The sequence below is a fragment of the Salmo salar genome, chromosome 15, assembly GCF_965601325.2.
Source record: "Salmo salar chromosome 15, fSalSal1, whole genome shotgun sequence".
Classification (NCBI taxonomy): domain Eukaryota; kingdom Metazoa; phylum Chordata; class Actinopteri; order Salmoniformes; family Salmonidae; genus Salmo; species Salmo salar.
Genome location: NC_138305.1, coordinates 99,056,269 through 99,068,964, shown reverse-complemented (window position 1 = coordinate 99,068,964; position 12,696 = coordinate 99,056,269). Strand labels below are relative to the sequence as shown.

Here is a 12,696-nt window from a genome sequence, read left to right as displayed (position 1 = left end):
TATAGTGTCATGGTGTTATGGTGCCATGGTGTCTGTAGTGTCGCGGTGTCTGTAGTGTCACAGTGTCTGTAGTGTCATGGTGTCTGTGGTGTTATGGTGTCATGATTGCTGTAGTGTCATGGTGTCTGTTGTTTTATGGTGTCAGTCATGTCACGATATCGTTTGTGTCTGTTGTGTAATGGTTTCGGTAGTGCTTTGGTGCCTGTAGTGTCATAAAGTCTGTAGTGTCATAAAGTCTGTAGTGTCATGGTGTCTGTACTGTCATGGTGTCTATAGTGTCATGGTGTCTGTAGTGCATGGTGTCCAATGTCACGGTGTCTGTAGTGTAATGGTGTCTGTAGTTCATGGTGTCTGTAGTGTTGTGGTGTCTGTGGTGTCTGTGGTGCCGTGGTGTCTGTAGTTCATGGTGTCGGTGGTGTCTCTTGTGTCATGGTGTCTGTCATGTCGAGGTGTTTGTAGTGTCATATTGTCTGTAGAGTCATGGTGTCTAGTGTCTGTGGTGGCATGGTGTCTGTAGTGTCATGGTGTCGGTAGTTTTATGTTGTCGAGTGTCATGTTGTCTGTAGTGTCATGGTGTCTGTAGTGTCGGGAGTGGTGGTGTCTGTAGTGTCAGTGTGGTGTCTGTGGTGTCATAGTGTCATGGTGTCTAGGGTCACGGTGTCTGTAGTGTTGTGGTGTCTGTAGTGTCATGGTGTCTGTAGTGTCATGGTGTCTGTAGTGTCGTGGTGTCTGTAGTGTCATGGTGTCTGTAGTTCGTGGTGTCTGTAGTGTCATGGTGTCTGTAGTGGCATGGTGTCTGTAGTTTCGTGGTGTCTGTAGTTCATGGTGTCTGTAGTGCCATGGTGGCTGTGATGTCTGTAGTGTCGTGATGTCTGTAGTGTCATGTGTGTCTGTAGTGTCATGGTGTCTGTAGTGTCATGGTGTCTGTAGTGTCATGGTGTCTGTAGTGTCATGGTGTCTGTAGTGTCATGGTGTCTGTAGTGTCATGGTGTCTGTAGTGTCATGATGTCTGTAGTGTCATGGTGTTGTAGTGTCATGGTGTCTGTAGTGTCATGGTGTCTGTAGTGTCATGGTGTCTGTAGTGTCATGGTGTCTGTGGTGTTATGGTGTCATGATTGCTGTAGTGTCATGGTGTCTGTAGTGTCGTGTTATGGTGTCTGTTGTGTCGTGGTGTCTGTGGTGTCTGTAGTGTTGTGGTGTCTGTGGTGCCGTGGTGTCTGTGGTGACGTGCCTGTAGTGTCATGGTGTCTGTCGTTTTGTTGTGTCTGTAGTTCATGGTGTCGGTGGTGTCTCTTGTGTCATGGTGTCTGTCATGTCGAGGTGTTTGTAGTGTCATATTGTCTGTAGAGTCATGGTGTCTAGTGTCTGTGGTGGCATGGTGTCTGTAGTGTCATGGTGTCGGTAGTTTTATGTTGTCTGTAGTGTCATGTTGTCTGTAGTGTTGTGGTGTCTGTAGTGCATGGTGTCCAATGTCACGGTGTCTGTAGTGTAATGGTGTCTGTAGTTCATGGTGTCTGTAGTGTTGTGGTGTCTGTGGTGTCTGGTGGTGCCGTGGCGGTGTCTGTAGTTCATGGTGTCGGTGGTGTCTCTTGTGTCATGGTGTCTGTCATGTCGAGGTGTTTGTAGTGTCATATTGTCTGTAGAGTCATGGTGTCTAGTGTCTGTGGTGGCATGGTGTCTGTAGTGTCATGGTGTCGGTAGTTTTATGTTGTCTGTAGTGTCATGTTGTCTGTAGTGTTGTGGTGTCTGTAGTGTCGTGGTGTCTGTAGTGTTGTGGTGTCTGTAGTGTTGTGGTGTCTAGTGATGGTGTCTGTGGGGTCATAGTGTCATGGTGTCTAGGGTCACGGTGTCTGTAGTGTTGTGGTGTCTGTAGTGTCATGGCGTCTGTAGTGGCATGGTGTCTGTAGTTTCGTGGTGTCTGTAGTGGCATGGTGTCTGTAGTTCCGTGGTGTCTGTAGTTCATGGTGTCTGTAGTGGCATGGTGTCTGTAGTTTCGTGGTGTCTGTAGTTCATGGTGTCTGTAGTGCCATGGTGGCTGTGATGTCTGTAGTGTCGTGATGTCTGTAGTGTCATGTTGTCTGTAGTGTCATGGTGTCTGTAGTGTCATGGTGTCTGTAGTGTCATTGTGTCTGTAGTGTCATGGTGTCTGTAATGTCATGGTGTCTGCAGTGTCATGGTGTCTGTAGTGTCATGATGTCTATAGTGTCATGGTGTTATGGTGCCATGGTGTCTGTAGTGTCGCGGTGTCTGTAGTGTCACAGTGTCTGTAGTGTCATGATGTCTGTGGTGTTATGGTGTCATGATTGCTGTAGTGTCATGGTGTCTGTTGTTTTATGGTGTCAGTCATGTCACGATATCGTTTGTGTCTGTTGTGTAATGGTTTCGGTAATGCTTTGGTGCCTGTAGTGTCATAAAGTCTGTAGTGTCATAAAGTCTGTAGTGTCATGGTGTCTGTACTGTCATGGTGTCTATAGTGTCATGGTGTCTGTAGTGCATGGTGTCCAGTAGTGTCATCGGTGTCTGTAATGTCGTGGTGTATGTAATGTCATGGTGCATGTAGTGTCATGGTGTCAGTAGTGTCATGGTGTCGGTAGTGTTGTGGTGCCTGTAGTGTCATGGTGTATGTAGTGTCATGGTGTATGTAGTGTCATGGTGTATGTAGTGTCATGGTGTATGTAGTGTCATGGTGTCGGTAGTGTCATGCTGTATGTAGTGTCATGGTGTCGGTAGTGTCATGGTGTATGTAGTGTCATGGTGTATGTAGTGTCATGGTGTCGGTAGTGTCATGGTGTATGTAGTGTCATGGTGTCGGTAGTGTCATGGTGTATGTAGTGTCATGGTGTCGGTAGTGTCATGGTGTATGTAGTGTCATGGTGTTGGTAGTGTCATGGTGTCGGTTGTGTCATGGTGTCGGTAGTGTCATGGTGTCGGTAGTGTCGTGGTGTCGGTAGTGTTGTGGTGTCGGTAGTGTCATGGTGTATGTAGTGTCATGGTGTCGGTAGTGTCATGGTGTCGGTAGTGTCATGGTGTCGGTAGTGTCATGGTGTATGTAGTGTCATGGTGTATGTAGTGTCATGGTGTCGGTAGTGTCATGGTGTATGTAGTGTCATGGTGTCGGTAGTGTCATGCTGTATGTAGTGTCATGGTGTCGGTAGTGTCATGGTGGATGTAGTGTCATGGTGTATGTAGTGTCATGGTGTATGTAGTGTCATGGTGTATGTAGTGTCATGGTGTCGGTAGTGTCATGGTGTCGGTAGTGTCATGGTGTATGTAGTGTCATGGTGTCGGTAGTGTCATGGTGTCGGTAGTGTCATGGTGTATGTAGTGTCATGGTGTCGGTAGTGTCATGGTGTCGGTAGTGTCATGGTGTATGTAGTGTCATGGTGTCGGTAGTGTCATGGTGTCGGTAGTGTCATGGTGTATGTAGTGTCATGGTGTATGTAGTGTCATGGTGTATGTAGTGTCATGGTGTCGGTAGTGTCATGGTGTCGGTAGTGTCATGGTGTATGTAGTGTCATGGTGTATGTAGTGTCATGGTGTCGGTAGTGTCATGGTGTTGGTAGTGTCATGGTGTCTGTAGTGTCATGGTGTATGTAGTGTCATGGTGTCGGTAGTGTCATGGTGTATGTAGTGTCATGGTGTATGTAGTGTCATGGTGTCTGTAGTGTCATGGTGTATGTAGTGTCATGGTGTCGGTAGTGTCATGGTGTATGTAGTGTCATGGTGTATGTAGTGTCATGGTGTCGGTAGTGTCATGGTGTTGGTAGTGTCATGGTGTCTGTAGTGTCATGGTGTATGTAGTGTCATGGTGTCGGTAGTGTCATGGTGTATGTAGTGTCATGCTGTATGTAGTGTCATGGTGTCGGTAGTGTCATGGTGTATGTAGTGTCATGGTGTATGTAGTGTCATGGTGTTGGTAGTGTCATGGTGTCGGTAGTGTCATGGTGTATGTAGTGTCATGGTGTCTGTAGTGTCGTGGTGTCGGTAGTGTTGTGGTGTCGGTAGTGTCATGGTGTCAGTAGTGTCATGGTCTCTGTAGTGTCATGGTGTCGGTAGGTAGTGTCATGGTGTCGGTAGTGTCATGGTGTATGTAGTGTCATGGTGTCTGTAGTGTCATGGTGTATGTAGTGTCATGGTGTCGGTAGTGTCATGGTGTATGTAGTGTCATGGTGTATGTAGTGTCATGGTGTATGTAGTGTCATGGTGTTGGTAGTGTCATGGTGTATGTAGTGTCATGGTGTCGGTAGTGTCATGGTGTCGGTAGTGTCATGGTGTCGGTAGTGTCATGGTGTATGTAGTGTCATGGTGTCGGTAGTGTCATAGTGTCGGTAGTGTCATGGTGTCGGTAGTGTTGTGGTGTCGGTAGTGTCATGGTGTCGGTAGTGTTGTGGTTTCTGTAGTATCCTGATGTATGTAGAGTCATGGCGTCGGTAGTATCCTGGTGTATGTAGTGTCATGGTGTCTGTAGTATCCTGATGTATGTAGTGTCATGGTGTCGTTAGTGTCATGGTGTCGGTAGTGTCATGGTGTATGTAGTGTCATGGTGTCGATAGTGTCATGGTGTCTGTAGTGTCATGGTGTCGGTAGTGTCATGGTGTCGGTAGTGTCATGGTGTCGGTAGTGTCATGGCGTCGGTAGTGTCATGGTGTATGTAGTGTCATGGTGTATGTAGTGTCATGGTGTATGTAGTGTCATGGTGTATGTAGTGTCATGGTGTCGGTAGTGTCATGGTGTCTGTAGTGTCATGGTGTCGGTAGTGTCATGGCGTCGGTAGTGTCATGGTGTATGTAGTGTCATGGTGTCTGTAGTGTCATGGTGTCTGTGGTGTCATGGTGTATGTAGTGTCATGGTGTCGGTAGTGTCATGGTGTCTGTAGTGTCATGGTGTCGATAGTGTCATGGTGTCTGTAGTGTCATGGTGTCGGTAGTGTCATGGTGTCGGTAGTGTCATGGTGTATGTAGTGTCATGGTGTCGGTAGTGTCATGGTGTATGTAGTGTCATGGTGTATGTAGTGTCATGGTGTATGTAGTGTCATGGTGTCGGTAGTGTCATGGTGTCGGTAGTGTCATGGTGTCGGTAGTGTCATGGTGTCGGTAGTGTCATGGTGTATGTAGTGTCATGGTGTCGGTAGTGTCATGCTGTATGTAGTGTCATGGTGTCGGTAGTGTCATGGTGTATGTAGTGTCATGGTGTTGGTAGTGTCATGGTGTTGGTAGTGTCATGGTGTCGGTAGTGTCATGGTGTATGTAGTGTCATGGTGTCGGTAGTGTCATGGTGTATGTAGTGTCATGGTGTGTGTAGTGTCATGGTGTATGTAGTGTCATGGTGTCGGTAGTGTCATGGTGTATGTAGTGTCATGGTGTATGTAGTGTCATGGTGTCGGTAGTGTCATGGTGTATGTAGTGTCATGGTGTCTGTAGTGTCATGGTGTATGTAGTGTCATGGTGTATGTAGTGTCATGGTGTCGGTAGTGTCATGGTGTATGTAGTGTCATGGTGTCGGTAGTGTCATGGTGTCGGTAGTGTCATGGTGTCTGTAGTGTCATGGTGTCGGTAGTGTCATGGTGTCGGTAGTGTCATGGTGTATGTAGTGTCATGGTGTGTGTAGTGTCATGGTGTATGTAGTGTCATGGTGTTGGTAGTGTCATGGTGTCGGTAGTGTCGTGGTGTCGGTAGTGTCATGGTGTATGTAGTGTCATGGTGTCGGTAGTGTTGTGGTGTCGGTAGTGTCATGGTGTATGTAGTGTCATGGTGTCGGTAGTGTCATGGTGTCGGTTGTGTCATGGTGTCTGTAGTGTCATGGTGTCAGTAGTGTCATGGTGTCGGTAGTGTCATGGTGTCGGTAGTGTCATGGTGTCGGTAGTGTCGTGGTGTCGGTAGTGTCATGGTGTATGTAGTGTCATGGTGTCGGTAGTGTTATGGTGTCGGTAGTGTCATGGTGTCGGTAGTGTCATGGTGTCGGTAGTGTCATGGTGTCGGTAGTGTCATGGTGTCAGTAGTGTCATGGTGTCGGTAGTGTCGTGGTGTCGGTAGTGTCATGGTGTATGTAGTGTCATGGTGTCTGTAGTGTCATGGTGTCGGTAGTGTCATGGTGTCGGTAGTGTCATGGTGTCTGTAGTGTCATGGTGTCAGTAGTGTCATGGTGTCGGTAGGTAGTGTCATGGTATCGGTAGGTAATGTCATGGTGTCGGTAGTGTCGTGGTGTCGGTAGTGTCATGGTGTATGTAGTGTCATGGTGTCGGTAGTGTCGTGGTGTCGGTAGTGTCATGGTGTATGTAGTGTCATGGTGTCGGTAGTGTCATGGTGTCGGTTGTGTCATGGTGTCTGTAGTGTCATGGTGTCAGTAGTGTCATGGTGTCGGTAGTGTCATGGTGTCGGTAGTGTCATGGTGTCGGTAGTGTCGTGGTGTCGGTAGTGTCATGGTGTATGTAGTGTCATGGTGTCGGTAGTGTCATGGTGTCGGTAGTGTCATGGTGTCGGTTGTGTCATGGTGTCGGTAGTGTCATGGTGTCGGTAGTGTCATGGTGTCAGTAGTGTCATGGTGTCGGTAGTGTCGTGGTGTCGGTAGTGTCATGGTGTATGTAGTGTCATGGTGTCTGTAGTGTCATGGTGTCGGTAGTGTCATGGTGTCGGTAGTGTCATGGTGTCTGTAGTGTCATGGTGTCAGTAGTGTCATGGTGTCGGTAGGTAGTGTCATGGTGTCGGTAGGTAGTGTCATGGTGTCGGTAGGTAGTGTCATGGTGTCAGTAGTGTCATGGTGTCGGTAGGTAGTGTCATGGTGTCGGTAGTGTCATGGTGTCGGTAGGTAGTGTCATGGTGTCAGTAGGTAGTGTCATGGTGTCGGTAGGTAGTGTCATGGTGTCGGTAGGTAGTGTCATGGTGTCGGTAGGTAGTGTCATGGTGTTGGTAGGTAGTGTCATGGTGTCGGTAGGTAGTGTCATGGTGTCAGTAGTGTCATGGTGTCGGTAGGTAGTGTCATGGTGTCGGTAGGTAGTGTCATGGTGTCGGTAGGTAGTGTCATGGTGTCTGTGTCACAGTGTCTGTAGTTTTCCCACCAAATCCTTGCCACCTCAGTCATCATTATGTAAGATGGAATGTTGGCTGACTCCTTTAGAATGAAGATGTAGATGTACTGGTACTGTCTGTATATGTAACATGTGTTCATCAGTTGTGATTGTGTTTGTTCTTCCAGGGATAGTGGAAGAGTACCGTCCACCCTTCTTTGACATGGTGCCCTCTGACCCCAGCTTTGAGGAGATGAAGAAGGTGGTGTGTATGGACAAGCAAAGACCCAGTATGCACAACAGGCTGCACTCCCACCCGGTGAGACAAACACATGCACATACTCTGAGTGCACAAAACATTAGGAACACCTACTCTTTCCATGACATAGTCTGATCAGGTGAATCCAGATGAAAGCTATGGTCCCTTATTGATGTCACTTGTTAAATCAACTTTAATCAAATCAAAATCAAATTTTATTGGTCACATACACATGGTTAGCAGATGTTATTGCGAGTGTAGCGAAATGCAGGTGAGGAGATGGGTTAAAGAAGGATTTTTAAGCCTTGAGACAATTGAGACATTGATTGTGTATGTGACCATTCAGAGGGTGAATGGGCAAGACAAAAGATTGAAGTGCCCTTGAACGGGGTATGGTAGTAGGTACCAGGCGCACCGGTTTGATAATGTCAAGAGCTGCAATGCTGCTGGGTTTTTCACGCTCAACAGTTTCTTGTGTTTATCAAGAATGGTCCTCCACCCAAAAGACATCCTGCCAATTTGTTACAACTGTGGGAAATATTGGAGTCAACATGGGCCAGCATCCCTGTGGAACGCTTTCGACACCTTGTTGTCCATGCCCCAACGAATTGAGGCTGTTCTGCGGGCAAAAGGGAGTGCAAGTCAATATTTGGAAGGTGTTTCTAATGTTTTGTACAGTCAGTGTATAGACACGTGCACACACACCACCAATAGTAAAGGTATAATAGTGACTTTCTACTGTACGTACAGTGATAGAACAGTGTGATTTTATGGTGGGTCTCTCTCTCTTTCTTTGTGTACAGATCCTGTCTTCCATTACCAAGATAATGAAGGAGTGTTGGTTCCAGAGCCCTCCAGCCCGCCTAACAGCTCTCCGTGTCAGGAAGACCCTCTCCAAGCTGGACCAGGACCATGACTACCCCACAGAGAAACTCAAAATGGATCTGTAGGCCTCAACTCCAGACTACAAGCAGGACGTCTAGACCATAACATAAGACTACAACCAGCACACCAACAATAGGGCTGATAGTCTTTTATAGAGACTATCTATATCCTTTGCTACTATGTAAGACTCTCAGTGTCCCATATTTCTGGTGCCTCTTCCTAAAAGGCCCTCACCAACCTTCTGTATACTGCCTGGTTCATTTAATCAGGAATACGATAGAAGAATTGTATGCATTTGCTTTGGCATATTAATTTGGCGAGATCGGGAATGGGACAAGCATAAGCATAGACAAATGAGGACTTGGATTTTTGAAGAGTTTACTGAAAGGACTTCCATAGAACATGGACATTGTTTTCTCCTAGCGGCCCACAGAGATCATCAGAGTTTGGTCCTTGTTATAGCCTTATCCTGTGATGCTTTGGGGATGGACGTGCCGCCTTTGGATCAGTGAGGCGTGATGTATGATCAGAATGATCATTGCAAGAGGTCGTTAATGTCTTGCTAGTGCCTTATTTGTTTTGATGCACTATACAGAATCTATACATATTCATTGATTTTGTATATCCTGGAAGCCTTTAGAGCTGACCATAAACAGTACCCTGATAATGTGTTACTCATGATCATAGTATATGCCCAGAGATAATGAATTAGTTGTATCTAACAATAGAATAATGTATCTTTCACCAGCATTGAATTTACTGTAAAAGCTGCTCAAAGTTAAAGTACCTATGTATATTAAGATATTTATGTATTTCTATTTGTCTTTTATCTGAAATGATATATGCAATACTTTCAGCGTAGAAATACTATCATTATCATCACTACCATTCAACATTAAGGGAATAAAAAACATTACATCGATTACAGGGTATTTCATTTATCCATAGATACATGTTTATTAACCTAAAATGGTTGAAATGTGTTTGTATACTGCTCACCTCACACTGAAATTACATTTGAATTAGGCTACTAAAAGATGAGCTGTTATGCTGGTTGGAAAAAGGGCATAATTGTCCACCAGAGGGCACCAGACACTATATAGATCATCTTTGACTCAAATGAATGATCCCTTTGGTTCAGTGGAGTAGTCTTCAGCTAAGTTTTTCAGCATTGGCCTACAATCCAAAACAATCAAAAATATTGTCAAAATCTGCATCTTTTTTGCATATTTTTTTTTGCATATTTTGCATATTCACTTTGTCTTTGATTTTAATTTGTTCTATTCAGATGTTATTTGTAAGTGTCAGTTGGCACTGTGAATGCCTGGATTTATATCAGTCTTAATTGCCGGGGCAGGATGCCACTCTACAAGGAGCTATCAGCAGATATTTCACCCAGACCTACTGTATATTTACTTTTCCAGAGAAATGCATAATGGGACAAACTCCTGCTCATACATAAACAGATACTCTTACATTCATGCATGCACCCACACAGGCGTACAGTGCCAGTTAAAAGTTTGGACACACATACTCATTCAAAGCATTTTCTTTATTTTTACTATTTTCTACATTGTAGAATAATAGTGAAGACATCAAACTATGAAATAACACATATGGAATCATGTTTGCCATGATGACAGCTTTGTGTACTCTTGGCATTCTCTCAACCAGCTTCATGAAGTAGTCACCTGGAATGCATTTCAATTAACAGGTGTGCCTTGTTAAAAGTTCATTTGTGGAATTTCTTTATTTCTTAATGCATTTGAGCCAATCAGTTGTGTTGTGCCAAGGTAGGGTGGCATACAGAAGATAGCCCTATTTGGTAAAAGAACAAGTAAAATGATGGTAAGAACAGCTCAAATAAGCAAAGAGAAACGACAATCCATCATTACTTTAAGACATGAATGTCAGTCAATACGGAACATTTCAAGAACTTTAAAAGTTTCGTCAAGTGTAGTCGCAAAAACCAAGCACTACGATGAAACTGGCTCTCATGAGGACCGGCATAGGAAAGGAAGACCCAGAGTTACCTCTGCTGCGGAGGATAAGTTAATTAGAGTTAACTGCACCTCAGATTGCAGCCCAAATAAATGCTTCACAGAGTTCAAGTAACAGACACATCTCAACATCAACTGTTCAGAGGAGACTGTGTGAATCAGGCAAAAGAAACACTATTAAAGGACACTAATAAGAAGAAGAGACTTTTTTGGGCCAAGAAACACAGGCAATGGACACTAGACCGGTGGAAATCTGTCCTTTGGTCTGATGAGTCCAAGTTTGAGATTTTTGGTTCTAATCGCCGTGTCTTTGTGAGACGCAGAGTAGGTGAACGGATGATCTCCACATGTATGGTTCCCATCTTGTGATGGGGTGGGGGTGCTTTTCTGGTGACACTGTTAGTGATTTATTTAGAATTCAAGGCACACTTAACCAGCATGGCTACCACAGCATTCTGCAGCGATACGCCCTCCCATCTGGGACTATCATTTGTTTTTCAACAGGACAATGACCCAAAACACACCTCCAGGCTGTGTAAGGGCTATTTGACCAAGAAGGAGAGTGATGGAGTGCTGCATCAGATGACCTGGCCTCTACAATCACCTGACCTCAACCCAATTGAGATGGTTTGGGATGAGTTGGACTGCAGAGTGAAGGAAAAGCAGCCAATAAGTTCTCAGCATATGTGGGAACTCCAACAAGACTGTTGGAAAAGCATTCCTCATAAAGCTGGTTGAGAGAATGCCAAGAGTGTGCAAAGCTGTCATCAAGGCAAATGGTGGCTAATATTTAAAAAGTACATTTTCATTTGTTTATGTAACGCCCTGGCCATAGAGAGGGGTTTTTTGTTCTTTATTTTGGTTAGGCCAGGGTGTTACATCGGGTGGGCGTTCTATGTTCTTTTTCTATGTTTTTGTATATCTTTGTTTTGGGCCGTGTGTGGCACAGCTGAAGTTCGTTGTGGTTGATTGGGAGTCACACATAAGTGCATGTTTTTCCGTTGGGGTTTTGTGGGTAATTGTTTCTGTTAGTGTTTGCACCTGACAGGACTGTTGGCTGTCGGTTTTCTCTTTTCTTGTTTTTGTATAGTGTTCACATTGTTCAATTAATAATTAAATGATGAACACTAACTCCGCTGCGTTTTGGTCCACTCTCTCTTCAGACAGCCCTTACAGAATTACCCACCATACCAGGACCAAGCAGCGGAGGATATCTGGCGAGGACCGGGGAACACGGCTGGTAAGGGAACCCGAGAGGCAGCCCCAAGAATATTTTTTGGGGGGGCACAAGGGCAGTTTGGCGGTGCGAGGATGGAGCCCCAGGCCAGCTCCCCGCACTAGCCCTAAGGTGCGTGTGCCCAGACTGGCACATCCTGTACCAGCCCCACGCATCAGGCATCTAGTGCGTCAGCCCAGCCTTGCCAGTCTGGTGCCGACAGAGCCACCCGCCAGTCAGGAGTCGCCAGAGCCGGCCGCCAGTCAGGAGCTGCCAGAGCTGCCAGAGTGGCCCGCCTGCCCGGAGCTGCCAGAGTGGCCCGCCTGCCCGGAGCTGCCAGAGTGGCCCGCCTGCCCGGAGCTGCCAGAGTGGCCCGCCTGCCCGGATCTGCCAAAGTGGCCCGCCTGCCCGGATCTGCCAGAGTGGCCCGCCTGCCCGGATCTGCCAGAGTGGCCCGCCGTGCCGGATCTGCCAGAGTGGCCCGCCGTGCCGGATCTGCCAGAGTGGTCCGCCAGCCGGGCGCAGCCAGGGTCGCCCGCCAGCCGGGCGAAGTCAGGGTCGCCCACCAGACCTTCGGCGCGGCCAGGTGCGCCACCTAAGAGGGCGACGCCAAGGGTGGGGCAGAGGCCACGTCCCGCACCTGAGCCGCCGCCGTAAGAAGGCCCACCCAGACCCTCCCCTTCAGTGTCAGGTTTTGCAGCCGGAGTCCGCACCTTGGGGGGGGTACTGTAACGCCCTGGCCATAGAGAGGGGTTTTTTGTTCTTTATTTTGGTTAGGCCAGGGTGTTACATTGGGTGGGTGTTCTATGTTCTTTTTCTATGTTTTTGTATTTCTTTGTTTTGGGCCGTGTGTGGCTCCCAATCAGGCACAGCTGAAGTTCGTTGTGGTTGATTGGGAGTCACACATAAGTGCATGTTTTTCCCGTTGGGGTTTTGTGGGTAATTGTTTCTGTTAGTGTTTGCACCTGACAGGACTGTTGGCTGTCGGTTTTCTCTTTTCTTGTTTTTGTATAGTGTTCACATTGTTCAATTAAATATTAAATGATGAACACTAACTCCGCTGAGTTTTGGTCCACTCTCTCTTCAGACAGCCCTTACAGTTTAACACTTTTTTGGTTACTACATGATTCCATATGTGTTATTTCATAGTTTGATGTCTTCACTATTATTCTACAATGTAGAAAATAGTAAAAATAAAGAAAAAGCTTTGAATGAGTAGGTGTGTCCAAACTTTTTATTGACACACGCATGTGTGTGCATGCATGCATGCATTAGTGTGTGTGTGGTGTGTGTGTGTGTGTGTGTGTGTGCGTGTGTGTGTGTGTGTGTGTGT

At 46.4% G+C, this 12,696-nt stretch overlaps 2 protein-coding genes across 4 annotated transcripts in view; both read left to right on the top strand.

The window, feature by feature from the left end:
• Positions 1-9,069, top strand: part of LOC106592282 (activin receptor type-1-like) — a 45,350-nt gene extending 36,281 nt beyond the window's left edge. For all 3 annotated transcript variants that reach the window (XM_082962197.1, XM_082962198.1, XM_082962199.1), the window contains 2 exons: positions 7,192-7,322; positions 8,066-9,069. In XM_082962197.1, the coding sequence (XP_082818323.1) occupies positions 7,192-7,322; positions 8,066-8,212 (278 nt within the window). In that variant the 3' untranslated portion in view covers positions 8,213-9,069. The remainder of the gene's footprint in view (positions 1-7,191; positions 7,323-8,065) is intronic.
• A 340-nt stretch (positions 9,070-9,409) lies between these two features.
• LOC145860921 (uncharacterized) lies at positions 9,410-12,579 on the top strand. The gene has a single exon (XM_082962200.1). It carries the CDS (start codon positions 11,265-11,267, stop codon positions 12,018-12,020), a length of 756 nt encoding a protein of 251 aa, XP_082818326.1. The 5' UTR covers positions 9,410-11,264; the 3' UTR covers positions 12,021-12,579.
• Positions 12,580-12,696: the final 117 nt, after the last annotated feature.